General features: G+C 41.0%; 2 protein-coding genes and 1 long non-coding RNA gene across 3 annotated transcripts; 2 read left to right on the plus strand and 1 right to left on the minus strand.

The window, feature by feature from the left end:
- The first annotated feature begins 1594 nt into the window (after positions 1-1594).
- On the plus strand, positions 1595-5265 carry LOC4328435 (phosphoglycerate kinase, cytosolic). The gene is made up of 7 exons (XM_015770374.3): positions 1595-1668; positions 1779-1986; positions 3165-3242; positions 3342-3602; positions 3971-4288; positions 4577-4735; positions 4818-5265. The coding sequence occupies exons 2-7, from the start codon at positions 1792-1794 to the stop codon at positions 5013-5015; spliced, it is 1209 nt and encodes a 402-aa protein (XP_015625860.1). The 5' UTR covers positions 1595-1668; positions 1779-1791; the 3' UTR covers positions 5016-5265.
- Positions 5266-7970: 2705 nt separating this feature from the next.
- On the plus strand, positions 7971-9062 carry LOC107279959 (uncharacterized). The gene has a single exon (XM_015768841.1). The coding sequence runs from the start codon at positions 7971-7973 to the stop codon at positions 9060-9062; it is 1092 nt and encodes a 363-aa protein (XP_015624327.1).
- Positions 9063-13599: 4537 nt separating this feature from the next.
- On the minus strand, positions 13600-16938 carry LOC136355348 (uncharacterized). Its single transcript, XR_010739552.1, has 3 exons — positions 16213-16938; positions 13859-14339; positions 13600-13758 (listed from the first exon to the last, which is right to left on the minus strand). It is a non-coding gene; the product is annotated as an uncharacterized lncRNA (long non-coding RNA).
- Positions 16939-19411: the final 2473 nt, after the last annotated feature.

The raw sequence follows: 19411 nt of genomic DNA on the forward strand, positions 1-19411 counted from the left end.
AGGATGGTGACGGCGAGAGGGTGCAGCTGTTCGTCGGCCAGGTGCCCAGCTGCATGGCGGAGGAGGAGATCCTCGCCGTCGAGGCGGCCACGGCGTCGTGCACGGCGATGGACAGCGCCGTCTCGTCAAGAGGAAGATGGCTGGGCCCCGCGGGCCGGATGCCGCCGTCGTGGACGGCGCGCAGCGGAAGCACGCCGCCATCGCCGCTCCGCCCGCCGCCGGCCTCCTCACTGAATAAGGGAAGAGGGAAGAGAGAAAAGAGAAGAGAAGGAGATGAAAAAAACGTGCAGCTGACATGTGGGTCCCACGTACTTTTTAAAAAAAAATTGCTAAGTAGGATGCCACGTCAGCAAAACCACCTATATATACTGCCTAGTGACTTTGACTGAACGGTTTTGTATAGTTTAGGGGTCGAGATTTCTGGTTTTGTGGTTAAGGAATCTCAAAAAATCTCGCTGTTAAGTTGAGGGATCTCCAGTGAACTTATTCCAACATAGTATTCATGATTCAATTCGGCGGAGAAAGTCCATTTACTCGCCCTCACTTATAGCCCGAAGCCCGATTCTGATTTTCATCCATGAACAACACAACAGTAAAACTACAGATATCGAAGCTTCCACAATATAAATCGATGCCAATTGACTCCTTTAATGGTTTGTGAAACACCAGGAGGTGGTGTGGTGGTGATTAAATTTATTTTTTAATCAGTTGTTACCCTGTTCTTTATTATGTGAGACTGTTTTTTAACTTTTGTTCGGGGTTAGCTCTCGTGCTCCTGCAAGTGTTAGAAGTCACCTTGCCATGGCAATCAGATGATCAAGGAGAAATTTTATTTTAAAAATGTGAAATAAATTACCAAGTCCTTAAATTTAAACCATTATATAACTTAGATATATGAAATTATAAATTACATGTTTGCGAGTATATTGTTGGTTTAACGTATCACAGCAGATCCATTCCTCGTTTGACTGTGGATGGCTGCCGATATGGCACTCCACGTTAATACAAAGAATGTATTCAAGTGATGTAAAACTTACACTAAACCTCTTCTTGCTATAGGGTTGAATCCCCTTTCCTCAACGCATGAATTCCCCTTGTTCACGGTGAAATGTACTCCATATGATGTACTACTACATTAATCTAAAAAGATATGATAGAGGCGTCTCGACTGGAAAAGTTTGGAAGAACATAGCATCGATTCCAAGCACGCAAGCTGCGAAACAACATGAGCCCAAAAAACCCAATTGTCCATTAATCCATCCATCCATTTTCGTTAGAATTCAGCCATGTTGATCAGGGCAACAAGAAGACGACCGCCCACCTCACCATTTCCACGCGCCGCCCCCACCTTTCCAGAACCTTCCCTCGTCCCAATACCGTCGAATCCTCGCCGTCGATCCCCAATCCGTGGGCCCACCACAAACCCGCAGGCGCCGCATCTTCTCTCTTACCCCCGCTCCAAGCCAAACCCCACCTGAACCAAACCCACTGCCATCTGGGCCCCACGCCTCCCGGCCCCACATGCCAGCGACGCGGAGATGCGAATATTCCCCCCCTCTATTCTATAAAGAATACCTCCCTCCTCCATCGCCGCATCACATCGCAATCCAAACCTTCGTCTTCGTCTTCCTCTCGCCGCTGATTCGATTCGATCCGATCCGATCCAAGGTGAGTTCCCTCCTCCGATCGCGCGCTCGATCTTGGATCCGCGGGTGCGGAGGATTGCTGTGTGCTTCGCGGGATCTCGTTTGACGCTCGCGGGGCCGGATTTGGTGCAGGGGAGGGGAAGCAATGGCGACGAAGAGGAGCGTGGGGACGCTGGGGGAGGCGGATCTGAGGGGGAAGAAGGTGTTCGTGCGGGCCGACCTCAACGTGCCGCTCGACGACGCCCAGAAGATCACCGACGACACCCGCATCCGCGCGTCCGTGCCCACTGTCAAGTTCCTCCTCGAGAAGGGCGCCAAGGTCATCCTCGCCAGCCATCTGGTCAGTGAGCACCCCCTGCCATCGATCCTTGACCCTCCCGCGCTTTCGATCTGCAAAGTGGCATGCTACTTTAGATTTTTTTGGGTTCTAGGGGTGGATGATATTTGGTCGCTAGTACTGGAAGGAATTCGGATCGGAAGCTACCATTTGTGTAGATATGAGTAACTTTGTCAGGGTTGTAGTGATCAACGTAGGATTCGATATGATCGAGGCAAAGGCGGCCCAATTTTTAAAATGAAAATCGATCTCTTATTTGTTTGTGTTGTTTAAATAGATTTGCATTATGACAGACTGACATAACGGACTTGACTTAATTAATGAACTGTTAGACGAGGTACTCCAGATGTGCTACTGTTTGTTCTTTATTGTGATCAGTGCCCGAAATGAACTTTGATTGTGATGACTTGGACCAGTGCATTGTTTAATGCTCTTGCTGACCTTTGTGCTTGCCTTCCATTTTGGTTGGGTACCATGACTATCTATTTCTTCCATTATATTAGTACGTTTTTAAATTTTGGATGACTAATAAGAGTTGTACTAGCATAATAATATAATGAACATTAAAAGTATTCAGCATGGAGGTTTGACCTTTAGTGTAATGGGGTAATTAATGGGTTTGATGATGATTGTCTTGTCTTCTGTTGTTTTCAGACAATGCAAGTTCCTTGTCTATAATTGATCATCAAATTTTTGTATAATTGATCATTAAATGTTTGTTAGGTAGGAAATAGTGGTTAAACCTGATCACAGAGACATGTCAAGTTTGTGCTTCTGCATTTCACATGTATATTTCATCCAGCACTTATATCTGTTTCATTTCACTCACAAGCACTTATATCTGTTCCATTTCTCTCTTGTGAGTGTTGTTTCATGGATTGGATAACATGATGGCATAGTGGTCTGATAACCAAAACTTCACTTTTTTGGGCTAAAGTTTTGTGCCATGAGAACCTCCAGTAGAATATATCAATTTCAGGAGTATCCAAACCAAAACGGTTATGTTGTATATTGTACAACAAGTTGACAAATAAGCAACTTTGTGTTGTAGCTTTTATATGCAGAAGAGTTTATAATGCTTGTGGTGCGTACTGTGAACAAAACAGAATGGATTACTAATCAACTGTAAGCTCTTAACTGTTGCTTTTCATTCTAACATGATTCACTTTTGTAACCTCCAGGGCCGTCCGAAGGGTGTCACCCCCAAGTACAGCTTGAAGCCTCTTGTTCCACGCTTGTCTGAGCTACTTGGAGTCGATGTATGCCATTGGATGATAGCTGTTAACAGTTAATTTTTGTTATTGTTGAACTAGACAACAGCTCTTGTATTCCTCTGATCTATTTGTGTGCATAAATAGGTTGTGATGGCCAATGATTGCATTGGTGAGGAAGTTGAGAAATTGGCTGCTGCTTTGCCGGAAGGTGGTGTTCTACTCCTAGAGAATGTTAGATTCTACAAGGAGGAAGAAAAGAATGATCCTGAGTTTGCCAAGAAGCTTGCAGCTGTCGCTGACCTCTATGTAAATGATGCTTTTGGCACTGCACACAGAGCTCATGCTTCAACTGAGGGAGTGACCAAATTTTTGAAGCCTGCTGTTGCTGGCTTCCTGATGCAGAAGGTATTGCCAAAATGAAGTCTCCATCCTGGTCAATGTTTGCTTAAATATATATTCCTAGTAATACATAGGTCCCGTGGTAATAACTCATAATTAGGAATTGAATTCATATACATTATTCACCTCAATCCTCAACCAACCTAGTTTGTATTCATTTCAAAGAAGCAATACCACCCTTAGGATTGGCAACCACCCAATAGTCCACCGAAGAGTTTGTTACTTTAGGAGTAGGAAATAACATGGAATATTAGAGAGAAGTTTATAAGTAAATTAATATTTTTTTAATCTTCAATGTATTCTCCAAAATATGTTGCATAATGCTTATTTCAGAATAAAAAATACAACTGTACTGATATGGTTAATTATTTCAGGAACTTGACTATCTTGTTGGAGCTGTTGCAAACCCAAAGAAGCCATTTGCGGCCATCGTTGGTGGATCCAAGGTCTCAACTAAGATTGGGGTGATTGAGTCTCTGTTGGCAAAGGTTGATGTCCTCATCCTTGGTGGTGGTATGATCTTCACATTCTACAAAGCCCAGGGATATGCTGTTGGAAAATCTCTTGTGGAGGAAGACAAACTTGAGCTTGCAACTTCACTTATTGAGAAGGCGAAGGCGAAGGGTGTTTCTCTCTTACTTCCTACCGATGTTGTAGTGGCTGACAAGTTTGCCGCAGATGCTGAAAGCAAGGTTTGTTCATTTACACAGTTCTGCAAATTACATTTTGCTCCTTACTAGGAAACTAAAGTAGTTTTAAATTTAAAATAACAGGTGGTTGTTGATGTATTTCATTTCAAGCATCATACAAGTAATGATCGATTAATATATTGGCATTTCAGCCTCCATCATGATATCATAAATTCGAAAATGTTTGTCCCTGTGGATGGCAACATCCAGTAATATTCATGGTGCATAGTACTAAATTATTACAAACTTTTATGTCCGTTGTTTTGATGTCCACTATACCATCATTTTCAGACTGTTGCTGCCTCCGCTATCCCCGATGGTTGGATGGGTCTTGATGTTGGCCCAGATGCCATCAAGACTTCCAGCGAAGCATTGGACACCTGCAACACTATCATTTGGAACGGACCTATGGGAGTCTTTGAGTTTGAGAAGTTTGCAGCAGGCACTGATGTTAGTACAATTGACTCACATCCGCTGATCTCCTGCATTTTCTTTCTTTTTTCTGTCGCTAAACATTCTCGTCTTTCATCAGGCAATTGCCAAGAAGTTGGCTGATCTTACTACCACAAAGGGCGCCACGACCATCATCGGTGGTGGTGACTCCGTTGCTGCGGTCGAGAAGGCTGGGCTGGCCGACAAGATGAGCCACATCTCCACCGGCGGTGGTGCTAGCTTGGAGTTGCTGGAAGGCAAGACCCTCCCAGGTGTTCTTGCCCTTGATGAAGCGTAAGCTAATTCGGCTTGTCTCCATCAGCAGTCTGCACTTTTGTTTCAGACCTCTCGGTGTAACTTTGCAATGTCAATGCTTGTATGAAGAACTTGAGATAGGCTTATCGTCAAGTTTTGCTAGATGAGTCGTGAATAAGCTTTTCGACTTCCTCGCTGCCGCGAGTGAAGTGGTTCGAACTGACATACATACTCTCATGGATCGATATTTTGATATGCGGTTATCACATCCCTATGATGGCATCATCTGTTGATATTGCCCGATCCGCTGTGGTTTATCTTTGATTTTACGTATGATTGTTTGCTGTGCGCATTTATCTGGGTTGTTTTTTTACGCAGAAATCTGCTAATCTATTACTCCCTCCGTTTGGATTTTGAGTTTTTACTTGCAACGTTAGACCACCCGTTTTATTCAAATTTTTTTAAATTGTTATTTATTTTATTTGTGACTTACTTTATTATCTACGTTACTTTAAGCACAACTTAACTTTTTGTTTTTTATATTTGCAAAACAAAATTGAATAAGACGAATGGTCAAACGTCGCAAGCAAAAACTTGAAAGTCCTTATATTGTGGGACAGAGGGAGTACTTGAAAACATGCCAACATTTTTAACACAACAAATATATTATCAAAATATATTTAATGTTACATCTAATGAAACTATTAATCTGATGTTGTAGATGATGTTATTTTTTTTATAAATTTGGTTAAACCTAGGGAGGTTTGACTAGATAAAAAATCAGAACGATTTGTAATATAAAACGAAAATGGTATACATTGTTATGAAACCGATCTTCCGAAGGAGTCGGATTTGTAGGACCGTGATCGTGAGGATCACGGTACCTCCTCCTTCTATTATTCTGTTTCCTTATTAATGAAGTGGGCTTATACCAAATATATATGTATATATCCATATAGGATGTTCTTTTGTTTCCTTATTAATGAAGTGGGCTTATATCAAATATATATGTTATTAATGAAGTGGGCTTATACCAAATATATATGTTATATGTATGTATCTATATAGGACATTCTATTGTGGGTATAAATACAATAGTGAGGTTGAGGGCAAAGTAATACTTGTAACAGATAGAGAAACATCAATAAAGTTGATTGCCCTCCACTTTCGTGTTCGTGTGTGCTTGTTCGATTGTTGACAACGTGAATTCTAATACGTTATCAGCACGAGGTGCTCTTCAGCCAAGGTATATTGTCAACATCGATCTGTCCTAATCTCGTTCTATAGGGATAACGATAAACTTGCTAGATCGTTTTCTGTTATTTTTATTTCTCCGCTAATCGTTCGATCGATGGGTTGTACTACGTGGATTTGTCCCTTATGGCGCATGTAGCAGGAGAGTTTGCGGCTCTCCACCCCATGCGCGACAGGCGTATGGGGTTATCCCTTGTACAACCGATCTATCAAACGAGAAGCGGTTATCGCTATAGTCCGATTAGATCTGTTCCCAGCCTTTGCGCTGGGTTTCTTTTCTTGCAAACAAATACACGGATACCGTACGCCCTAGACGCGCGAATGGATCAGACAAGCCGCCGCAAGAATGACGGTTTAGAACTAGTGATGCCTCGAAGGGCGATGCTACGTTCAGGGTGTAATCGCGATGCACATGAGAAGAATCGCGTACCTAGCTAACGTGATTGCCGATTCCGAACGAATCGGCCCAAATCCTCATGCCAGCGCCGCCGTCCTCCTGAAGTTGACGACGACGAAACCGAGTCGATGACGCCCGCATGCACCGTCGTGCCCTCGCCGCCGCCAGCACGCGTCGCCGGCCACCCCCTTCACCAATGGCCGCAGAATCGTGCCATCGGCTTTCCGTCATTGGTTCGCCCTTGAAAAGCCAGCCGACGGGTCTTCAATCGACCGCCCGCACTTGCCGTAAACGGCCGCCGCCCGCAGAGACGCTGAGGAGACCGCGCCCGCATCCCCCTGCCGCCGGCACGCCTCCCGCGCTACCGCACGCGACTGGGACGGGGGTCGAAGCCGCCGTGGCCTCCCGCCGCCGATAGCTGTCCACCTCGCCGGCCCGCATGCCGAGCCAAATTCCGCCGGCGCACAGCAAGGAGCTGCGCTTGCCGGATGCCGGATATGGCCTGTAACCAGCCACGCCGGCGTTGGTGCTACTTGTAGCCTCACCGCCGCTCCGCCTCTGTCGTCAACCCCGCCGCGCCGATGAGTCCCATCAACCTCGCCGCCTAGCCCGCATGAGCCGCCAGGATACCCGCCGCCGCCATCGAATCGGTGGAATTGGGGGCTAGGGTTTCAACCCTAGCCACCCGATTGGATAAGGTGCGGCGCCCTTGTTGGGCCGCATATGGGCCAAGGCCATTAGCAGGCCGACGGTCCCGACGGGCCGGTTAACCTTTGAATAGCCGGTACATAGAGGTAGGCCGAGTATAAATTAGGCCTATAAAAGGAGTCGGGCTCGAATCAAAATTTGGCCCCAAACAGGCAAACTTCTGAATATGTCCTTGAATTTTCAGGATACACGCGGATTTGGAATTTTAGCGGAATAGTCCCTCGGGATTATAGAAATTACAGAGAATATCACATTTTTTGTTATTCCGTACTTTCAATTTTCTGTATATTAACTGTTTATTAGTTAATTTTTGAATCAACCATAGAATCCTAAAGACATGGTTTTTAGGAAATGAACTCTCATAATTTGAAATTTAGTACACACCAGAGAGCATCATATTTATGGTTTATTTTCCTAGCTGTTTTATTTTTTTTTCAGGATACTATTTAATGGGTTAGTAATTCAGTAATTACTTTGGTACCTAAATAAATAGTACAGCAATTCTGAGAAATGTTGGGAGAATTATGGGAATATATTGACACAGTACTAAATTTGGATAACCAGACAATTTACTATTTGCACACTTGTCATGCTCTTACTTGCAGTACTTATTGAATTTTGCATGACTAATGTAGAAAAATGACTGATATTGCTAAGAGAGATTTTGCTGAACTAGCAGTCAGCGGCAAGAATTACCTAACATGGGCACTGGATGCCAAAATCATGCTTGGTGCTAAGAAACTCCTGAACTGCATTCAGGACCCAACTATTGCAACATCAGCTGGAGGAGTTAATAATTTACCAACTTCAGCCGAGAAAAATCAGGCACTGCATTTCCTGAGGCACCATTTGAATACTACTCTCAAGAATGAGTATATGACTGAGGAAGATCCGAAGGTCCTTTGGGACTCACTGAAGGATCGCTATGGCCATCAAGTAAAGGCTTTGCTCCCAAAAGCAAAACGTGAGTGGCTTCACTTACGTTTCCAGGATTACAAATATATGGAGCAATATAACTCAGTTCTTCACCGCATTGTCACTTTTCTTAAGCTATGTGGAGAGAAAATCACTGATGCTGACATGATAGACAAAACTTTGTCCACCTTCCATGCCAATCATGTGAATATTCAGAGGCAATACCGCCAGGCTAAATACGAGAAGTATTCTGAACTGGTCTCCGTGCTCATGGAAGTGCAAGGAGAAGATGAGACACTTGTTGAAAATCATACGTCTCGCCCCAATGAAAGTTCAGCAACACCCGAAGCAAATGCTAGCTCCTTTAAGAAGGGGGAAAACCAAAATAACCAGAACAAAGGGAAGAATTTCTGGAAAAATGGTGGTAAAGTTAACAAGATGTCTTTCAAGAAGAAAGGAAATCACAGTAAGTCTAAGAAAGGCTCTACTAGTGGTGAATATGGAAAGCAAGATCAGGTATGCTTCAAGTGTGGCACTAGGGGACACTGGTCTCGCATTTGCCGCACCCCTAAGCATCTCATTGAGCTTTATCAAGAGAAGCACGGGAAGAAGAAGTCAGAGCATGAGTCACACTTCACTGTTGAGATCCAGCACTCAGAGGAGAAGATGGCTGCCATGCATATCGACAAGCATGTCGATGAGAAGGCAGTGGTTGCAATGCACATCAATGATAAGATGGAACAAAATGCAGCAGACGCAGAGCTGAAGCTCTCAGATGATCTCATGGACTCTGATCAGTTATATGGGGACATTTAAGTCTTCCAATTTATATCTTAGCTTCCTACATTATAAGTTACTTTAAATTTTAGACTATGTAATAGACTAAAGTTAGGTGATTTTTCAAGTGTGCATTTAGTTTGTGTTCCTAGCAGAACTATAGTTTCTGTAAGCTCCTTCAGAGCAATGGTTATCTTAATAATTGAGTGAACTCTTTTAGTTTAATATATTTTCCAGATTTTTATTTTTCTATCTTAAAGTGTTAATTTTTTCTATATGGTCATGAATTGATTATATTTAAATGCTTTATGATAGAACAGTGTTACGTACTATGGCAATGGAAGAGGAGATGTGTCTGGTAGACTGTTGTACCACCAATACTATCTTTCGAGATACCACGTATTTCCAGACTTTAAAGAGAAAGACTGGTCAAATCGCTACTATTGCCGGAAGCAATGCACACATCGTTGGAGTGGGACGAGCAACAGTAGTTCTCCCACATGGTACCAAGATCATTATAAATAATGCTCTGTTATATCCAGAGTCCAGTCGTACTCTACTAAGCTTTAAAGATATCCGTGCTAATGGTTATCATGTAGAAACCAAAGATGAGAATAAACTCGAATTTCTTCTCATAACGAAATTAGACGGAAATCGTAAGACTGTTGTTGAAAAACTCCCTTCCTTGAAATCTGGCCTATACTACACTCATATAAAACCCGAAAATGTTGCACTGAAAACAATATTTAAAAATCCTGAGTCATACAGAATATGGCATGACAGGTTAGGACATCCAGGTCTAGGGATGATGAGAAGAATCATCTCAACTTCAAATGGCCATAATTTACGAACTAACGATTTCCCAAACCAAGAAGATTTTGTTTGCACTGATTGTGCAACAGGGAAATTAATCGTTAGACCCTCTAATCTAAAGGTGAACGCAGAATCACCAGTATTCTTGCAACGAATACAGGGAGACATATGTGGACCAATTAATCCCATGTCCGGATCATTCCGGTATTTTATGGTATTAATTGATGCATCAACTCAATGGAGCACTGTTTTCTTACTTTCTACTAGAAACTACGCTTTTGCGCGGCTTATTTTCCAAATAATCCAGTTCAGAGCCAGTTTCCCGGATAACCGGATACAATCCATTAGAATGGACAATGCCGGGGAGTTTACCTCTAAGGTATTTAATGAATATTGCATGGCTTTGGGAATTAAAGTGGAACATTCTGTACCACACGTCCACACTCAGAATGGTCTCGCCGAATCATTAATTAAGAGGATTAAGCTTATCGCTAGGCCATTGCTACTGCATAGCAACCTACCAACTACATGTTGGGGACACGCTGTTTTGCATGCAGCGGCGTTACTTCAAATCAGACCTACTGCATACAATGCTGTATCCCCTATGCAGCTTACACGTGGATATGCACCAAATATTTCCCATCTGCGCAAATTTGGATGCGCTGTATACGCCCCTATACCGCCACCTAAGCGTACGTCAATGGGTCCTCATAGAAAATTGGGAATCTATGTAGGATTTGAATCTCCGTCTATCATTAAATTTTTAGAACCATTGACAGGAGACCTACATATGGGTCGATACGCTGATTGTATATTTAAGGAAGATCATTTCCCGGCATTAGGGGGAGGAAAGTACCTACAGAAGGTCGAATGCCGCGAAATTGAGTGGGAAACTAAAAATCTCCTACATTTAGATCCACGTACTAAGGAATCTGACCAGGAAGTTCAGACCATAATTGATTTGCAAAGAATTGAAAATAATCTGCCAGAAGCCTTCACTAACCCAAAGGGGATCATGAAATCTCATATACCTGTTGTGAATGCACCGGAAAGAGTAGAAATACCTCATGACGCAGAGGAACCGGTTTTCAAATTAATTTCTACATCTACCCCAACTTCTAGGAAGAGGGGGAGACCACCGGTTGCACACAACCAAACTAAAGTTTCTAGGAGACGTCCTATGAAACAACAGATTGGATAGAATACCACAGCACCAGAGAATAGTGAAGGAGCTCACCAGGTAGATGAGCCACCTGCAGTGATATGCCCGGATGGCAATGAACCCAGTGAGAATGCGCGCGCAATTACTACTAGCACTGGGAGACCGGAAATTCCTGACTTAAACATTGCGGGAAACAATGAAGATCAGGAATGTGAAAGAATAGAGGAAATATCCACCAGTTATGTGGATACAGGTGAAACATACAATAGAGAGACTACTATTGTCGACATATACTTTGCCGAAAAGATCGCTAAGATCATTGATCTGGATCCAGAACCAAAGTCCATGGCAGAATGCAAAAAGCGTTCAGACTGGGTCAAATGGAAAGAAGCAATAAAGGCAGAGTTAATCTCGCTCAATAAAAGAAAAGTATTCGGTCCTGTTGATCGTACCCCCGTAGGGATATCCCCTGTAGGATATAAATGGGTGTTCGTCCGAAAACGGGATGAGAACAACCAGGTAGTTCGGTATAAAGCGAGATTAGTAGCACAAGGGTTTACGCAGAGACCTGGCATCGATTTCGATGAAACCTATTCACCTTTAATGGATGGAATTACATTCCGGTTCTTAATATCTATGGCAGTCAATTTGAACTTAGAAATGCAGTTGATGGATGTAGTGACCGCATATTTATATGGGTCATTGGATTCTGAAATCTATATGAAAGTTCCCGATGGGATTCAAGTTCCTGAAGAAACAAAATGCAACATATACAGTGTTAAATTGCAAACATCATTGTATGGGTTAAAACAATCCGGTAGGATGTGGTACAACCGGCTCAGTGAATTCCTAGAAGGAAAAGGATTCATCAAGAATGATGACTGTCCCTGTGTGTTTATATAAAAAAAAATCAGAACATGGATTTTGTATTATTTCTGTATATGTGGATGATCTGAATATCATCGGGACCACACAGGTGATTAAGGAAGCTAGTTCTTACCTAAAGACGGAGTTCGAGATGAAAGAATTAGGTAAGACTAAATATTGCTTAGGTCTGCAGCTTGAGCACACTCATGAAGGGGTATTGTTACACCAGTCTGCATATATCCAGAAGATATTGGAGAAATTTAATATGAAGGATTCATATCCGACGAGAACCCCCATGGTAGTAAGATCTCTAGCAGTAGAGAGTGACCCATTTAGACCACAGGAAAATAACGACGAATTATTGGGACCTGAATGTCCATATTTAAGCGCCATTGGAGCTTTAATGTATCTCGCGAATGGTACCAGGCCTGATATTGCATTTGCTGTTAACCTACTTGCAAGGTTCAGTTCGGTTCCTACCAAACGGCATTGGAATGGCATTAAGCAAATCTTCCGTTATTTACGTGGCACACAAGATATCGGTTTATTCTTTAGAAAAAAAATCAAGATTTGACCATGGCGGGATATGCTAATGCTGGATATTTGTCAGACCCCCATAAAGCATTGTCACAGACTGGGTATGTGTTTCTCTGTGGTGGTACAGCCATCTCATGGAAGTCGACGAAGCAGACGATGGTCGCGACATCAACAAATCACTCGGAGATTATAGCATTATTTGAAGCGAGCAAGGAATGCATGTGGTTGAGGAGGGTGATACAACATGTACTGAATAGATGTGGGCTGAATATCACACCAACTCCAACCATTATTTATGAAGATAATTCAGCTTGTGTTGCACAAATACAAACGGGTTATGTGAAGACGAGTCTCACAAAACATATATCGCCTAAATTCTTCTATATGCATGAATTGCAAAAGAAAGAAGAAATCAAGGTGACTCTCACCAAGACTAGTGAAAATCTCGCAGATTTATTTACTAAGTCTTTGCCAACTAGTGTTTTTGAGAAGCTTGTGCATGGCATCGGTATGAGGAGGATGAGAGATTTGCACAAATCAGGGGGAGCACTTCCCTGACTGTGTTCCGTTGATATTGATCATGCAGATCATTACATCATTCTTGAAGAATGATAGAGTTATCCAGTAGATTAGCTTATGGTTGTACTCTTTTTCCCTTTAGTGAGTTTTCTTTGAAGTTTCTCACATTTAGGTTTTTAATGAGACAACAGTGCAATATAAGTAGCGTGTACTATGTACTCTTTCTCCTATTCATTTTTCTCCCACTGGATTTTTGGAAGGAGTTTTGATGAGGCATATGTATAGCGCGGTATTCGCCCAAGGGGGAGTGTTATGAAACCGATCTCCCGAAGGAGTCGGATTTGTAGGACCGTGATCGTGAGGATCACGGTACCTCCTCCTTCTATTCTTCTGTTTCCTTATTAATGAAGTGGGCTTATACTAAATATATATGTATGTATCCATATAGGACATCCTATTGTGGGTATAAATACAATAGTGAGGTTGAGGGCAAAGTAATACTTGTAACAGAGAGAGAAACATCAATAAAGTTGATTGCCCTCCACTTTCGTGTCCGTGTGTTCGTGTGTGCTTGTTCGATTGTTGACAACGTGAATTCTAATATGCATGATTTAATTTGTTCTGTTATTGGATCACCGACTGAACCTATGGTGATTGATGGTTGTAGTTGTTCTGTGCTGAATTGCAGTTTGTTATCGATCATAGTTGTATAATTTTATTCGAGCAAGCAATCAAAGGTATGCCAAGGATTTACAGGAAGGATCCAGCAATACAAAGTTTAACCTATCCGGTTAACCTATATCCAGTACTATAACAGAAGGTGAAGCCTGGTGCGCCCTGAATGAATAAGAAATGGACAACTGAGGTCATGCTTGCATGAAAAAACACCTGAGGTTGATAAGAACTGAAGATAATAAGTTAAATGTCGATTACACACCTGAAGTTGGTAAGAGCTGAGGGACACTGCCCCCTCACTGGGCCCATCATCCAAGCAACTACTACTTGGTGAAGCCTGGAGCTTAACTAACCATTGTTCATTGGTGATTGGTGATCCAAACTATCAAAATTTAGCTGCTCTGCTAACTATTCATCTCTGATATTTCTCTTCAGGAACCATAATGGAGATCAAGTTTTTTTTTGTTGTGTTTTGTGAACTCATTTTTTAGGGAATGCACAAAAGTCCGAGAGAAAAAAAAAAGGAGAAATGAGTTGTGAACTCATTTTTTAGGGAATGCACAAAAGTCGGAGGAAAAAAGGAGAAATGAAAAAAAAAAAGCGAGCTGCTCAATGTAAAATCTCACAAAAGTATCTGGAATGTGTTGCCTTCAGGTTCTGAATTCTGATGGTATAGTTGAAATCTTTTTCCCCACCATCCGATTGTCTGCAAACTTTGACTCTTCATTAACAAAGGCGAGTATCTGCCATAAAAAAGGCTTCATAACCCGTGTAATATATAAAAAATACTTTGACTCTTCCACACTAGATTTCCAAATCGACATAAAGATTTGTATGCTAGTAATTTTCATGCTACTCAAATTCCACTTGCGAAGGGCTTTATTCTCATCGAGCTTGACCTTTATTTTTTTAGAAAAAAAGCATCGAGTTTTACTTTTCTTTTGATATTATTCTTACATAAATTCCTACTCCATGGCTCTTTTACTTCGATATCATTTTTTTTGTCTACTTACTTACCAGCGAAAGACATGTCTTTAAGAAATTTTCCTTACCATATGTACCACCAAATCAAGCTTTACAGCCCTCTTATATTTTTAGTCAACGTGATGTTTTTATCCATTTTCAGCAATACAAATCCCTAAAGTTAATTAATCAGCATCAAGTTAATGGAAACTGTGTTACTTTTTCAGCCAACTGCACAGCTTTGCTGAAAATATTGCTACCCCACCACTTAAACATGATCTAGATGGCCAAAATGAGCCACAAGTAATTTGTGAAAATTAAAATTAATTGTCAAGTTGAGCTCATAATGCAATATTAGTATCAATTTAATGTGCTAATAATATGGCCAAAATGAACCAGAAGTAAATTGTGATTACAAAAATATCAAGTTGAGCTCATAATGCAAGAGTCGACTTCCATGGAACGTGCGTGCAATTGTGACTGAATAGGGAGCCTAAAGGAGTAGCATGATGTATGTCTCTGTCAAGCACAAACATCATAATCTAATTTTATGGTTTACTAGTGAATGCAGTCCATGAGTTGCATGGCCTTTTGGAGGCAAGGAATATAATTGCACATGAACATATTAGGTTAATCTGTACCTAATTGTAGTTTTGCTCAGCAGCATGTTCTTTCCATGCTACTATTTACCGACATCTCATTTCAGGGTGCTTATTTTACTTGTGGAAATGACCTGCCTTTTTGGATATATGTATCATTTTTGCAAATTTTTGTCTGTGCTATTTGACTATGAACATTGATTCTGTGTCCTCAGGTATTTCACAATAATTGCGTCGTCTAAGTATTTTGCATGCTCAGTAGTCCCCAATTGGAATTTTCCGCAAGATTTTATCAGCACTGTTAATAATGTGCAGGTTTTACTTAATTTACAGTAGATATAGTACTTTGCAAGTTTATTGCCAATTCAAAATTATATTTTGTTCTTTCACCATTTAATTGGTAGCTTTACATTCTTCATGGTATGTTAAATCATGGATTAACTTTCATTGCATTCACCACACACATTTTGTTCTTTGAAGAAGCTAACATTTTAGACAAAAGTACCACAATTCTACTTCTGAAGTGAGAAAAAAAATGGTTTAATATCCAATAAAAATATTCTATTGCAAAAGTTAGGAACTTGAATTTCGTAACTGTAGCAAAGTTGGAAGACATTTAGCAGAATTACTGCACAAAATGATTTCAAGAGGACAAGAAATAAACAACATTTGAAACTGTGTATGTGACAAATGATCACTGGTTTTCCTTCCTTTCTATAGTTCTATTCCACTAAGGATCAGCTTGATTTAATGGGTTAAGCTGCTTAAGAAACAGATATTTCCATGCAACTTACACTTCAAAAAAAAATGTTTACATGCAACTGAAGCAGATCAATACTTCTGTAAATTATACATATGTTATATGCAGTGAAAAAGGCGAGAGAATTTTGCATGAGGCAAAGCTTTTGCAAAGTAGAACAAAAGCAAAATCACGCAGTTCTATGAAAAGGAGAGGACAAAATCAAACTCTCAAAAGAAAGAGAAACACCATAATGAAATAAAGATCTAATAAACAAACGAAATCGTACAACAAGGTGAGAGATAGCAAATCTACCTTGTTTTCATGATCCATCATAGGACAACAAAGAAATGGAGAACTTGCACAATCTCCTTCGGATCTTTTGTTGGTGGTGAGAGAGTGAAGCTGCAACATGATCTGATGGAGCCAAATTCCAATCACTCCCACCTCTTACTGAAACTCACAAGAACAATCATAATTCTACCTCTACTAACCAAGCCCACACCTCCTATCACCAATGCTCATCAAGAACCCGTAATTCCCTTCGCAAGTTGACACGACGAAAAACCTCGAAAACGCGGTAATTTCAGTACCACCAACACCATGGATAGATTTGGCTCATGCCTGACAACCAGATCATGCTGGCAGCTTCATTCTCTCACACCAGCAAAACTTCGTTCTTGCAAGAACATGAGACAGACAAGTAATACACACAGGAAGGAGAAGGAGAGGAATGGAGAAGTGGCCATTGGCATGTACTACTACTACTGATAATATAGCAGCAGTGGGCAAAGGAGAAGGAAGAAGAGAGACAAAAACAGTGGCACGAGGTGTGTGCAATATGGTTGTCACAAGCATACATACATGGTCCCTCTCCTACCTCTCACACCTCGTGACACTGCCTTTCTTTGCCATCACAACCACTGCCCCCTACTGCAAATCTGCAATACATGTATGTATGTATCTAGTGCTTGGTGTGTTCACTGTCCCAGTACTGCTTATCTGATTTTTTTTTCTTCAAGTGCAGGTGGTGATCAATCATGTTGCTGTTTGCCAATTTTTACCTGGAGCTGGAAAAAGGCTGAAGATGATACCAGTATTATGTTTATTGGTGCAAAATCTTTCAAGTACTGCAGATGATCAATCTGAATTTTAAGGTGGAGATGAAAACCCTGAAATGATAGTATTCTTGGTGCAATTCTTAGGTCAATTTTTACAAGGTTATATGTGCTGATGATCAAGCAATGGAAGTAGAGTGTTAGACAGACTAAATGTTCAGAAAATTGTCGATGCAAATCTTGTTTTGCGTCTGAATTTGTCCAGGGACAGAATGACAGATACATTGATGAAACTGAAAGATAGTACAGCGTACATGTCGAGGTATATGGCGTTTGCAGGAGCAATTTTGTGCTGCTCTGAAACACTGATTTTGCAGCACAATAAATTGGTACCAATCTGCATTCTGACGTACACTCGCCTACTCCATAGCGAACATCTCTGAATTTTCCACGAAGACCTGTTCTTCTTTCTGAAGAACACCCCCTGAATCCTTCTCCATCCTTATCAATCGCTCAATTTAATTTCTTTTCTTAGAACACGCAAAATATCTGCTGCATAATTGCATTAGTTAGAAATGTTACTTGATCAGAAAACAAATTTGCCTACCATTATAAAAGAAACATAGGAGGTCAACAATGGAGCAGTGAATTTCCCAAACAAGCTGTGCATGAATTCAATCATCTTGCTTTAGTGGGCAATAATTTCATTGGACTAGACTAATTGTCTGACAATGATGGCCTAACAACCTAACATGAAGCTTGGAAATAGGACTTGAGAGCGTCTTAAATGCTAATGATGATGGTCTAATCACATCCTACAACTTAGAGCTAGCTGTCCAGCTTAACACAAACTGACCAGTCTTTCTGAGGTTCAGTGTTAGAGATGTTTAAACATACATAGTTATGCACATGCATAATCACTGCCTGAAGAAAGGCTTCTTCTTCTCTCTCTCTCTCTCTCTCTCTACAAAATGATTGATTATTTTCTAGCCAGAGAAACAACTTATTAACAGTTTAGCTAGTTCCATGATCTGAATTCTTGATGCTTCCAAATGTAAAGTAAATGACAATGTTATTCTCAAAAAAGTAAATGACAATGTTTCACTAATGACCATGGATTTGCAGCATGTGAAATATTCAGAAAATGTGAGGAATATGCAGAGAGACAGCAACAAATCATATCGGCTTAGGATTTACTCGAAGATGAATCTAGCCTCTGCTCATGCCTGTGGCTCTGAATTTGTCTGAACCTGGCAAGAGATGACGACATCTGCACGATTACAGATTTACAGTTACTGTCACGCCCTGCATACACATCGGACAAGAGAATTGAAGCCGGCCTGGCTGGACAGGACCATGCGAAATTGTCTGAATATGAATATATTTGCAGATGCGGATGCAGCCAGGGTCAATGCTTCTTTCCAAGACGCCTGCTTAATTTCTGTCCGACTGTACGGCCGGAACTTATTATTAACCATCATTTCTGAAGATTAACCACTGCATTTGCAAGATTTATAATTACTCAATGAATCTTCCTTTGAGAGATGCAGTTTTGATCTTAGGTTGTTGTGCAAACGAGCAATAAATCAGCTTAGTTCCAGCAATCAGTTTTGATCTTAGCTAAAACTGAGTGGGCAGAGATCAATAACCAGGAATCAGCTGCAAATTAAGGTTGTATTTGACAGGAAAGAAAATGAGAAAATTGAGAAGATATGTGAAATGAGATGAGCTATTAGCATAGGGTTAATTAAGTATTAATTATTTTAAATTAAAAAATGGATTGATATTTTTTAAAGCAACTTTCCTATAGATTTTTTAAAAAAACAAAAAAATATACCATTTAGCAATTTGGGAAGCGGGCGTGAAAAACGAGATATATCTTCTCTCTATCTGCTACCCAAAGCAAGACTATAACTAATGTTACAAATTTCTATGGATCAGTGGATGTGGATCACACGCTAAATTCTTGTGTGCTACCCACACACGTAATAAGTTAGTCAGCTGAACATTTCACCGTCATAGTGTCGTTCCTTAAGCATGACATAAAGGAGTCTCCTTTATTCATATTTAAAGCATGACATATATCTTCTGACATTTTGAAGGACTTTGGCACCAAAGAGAGCAATATGATCATATGGAAAATGTGATATATTTTTTATATATATAGTTGTTATTGGTTAGGGTTCATAGGGGTAAATATCACCGGGAGAATAGCCGGGCGGTGACGACCGCTAGGAATGAAAAAGGGACTTAGGATATGGGAGACTAATTCTGATTCGTCGCTTAACTAGAATGACAATACAATCCATCCTTATATAGATGTAGGGAAGGATCCAATTTAATCATTTGTAACAAACTCTATCCAACTGAGCTACCATAAGATGAGGGAACCGTTCCCTAGGGATACTAGGGCCTCAACCTCTTGGAACACTAACTGACCTCTCGACCCACTACCT

The sequence above is a fragment of the Oryza sativa genome, chromosome 2 (assembly GCF_034140825.1).
Source record: "Oryza sativa Japonica Group chromosome 2, ASM3414082v1".
Lineage (NCBI taxonomy): Eukaryota > Viridiplantae > Streptophyta > Magnoliopsida > Poales > Poaceae > Oryza > Oryza sativa.

Coding starts and splice junctions, on each gene's coding strand:
- LOC4328435 (XM_015770374.3), top strand. CDS start 1,792: ATGGCGACGAAGAGGAGCGTGGGGACGCTGGGGGAGGCGGATCTGAGG. Junction 3,603..3,970: donor CTGGCTTCCTGATGCAGAAG/GTATTGCCAAAA, acceptor TAATTATTTCAG/GAACTTGACTATCTTGTTGG. Junction 4,289..4,576: donor CCGCAGATGCTGAAAGCAAG/GTTTGTTCATTT, acceptor CATCATTTTCAG/ACTGTTGCTGCCTCCGCTAT.
- LOC107279959 (XM_015768841.1), top strand. CDS start 7,971: ATGACTGATATTGCTAAGAGAGATTTTGCTGAACTAGCAGTCAGCGGC.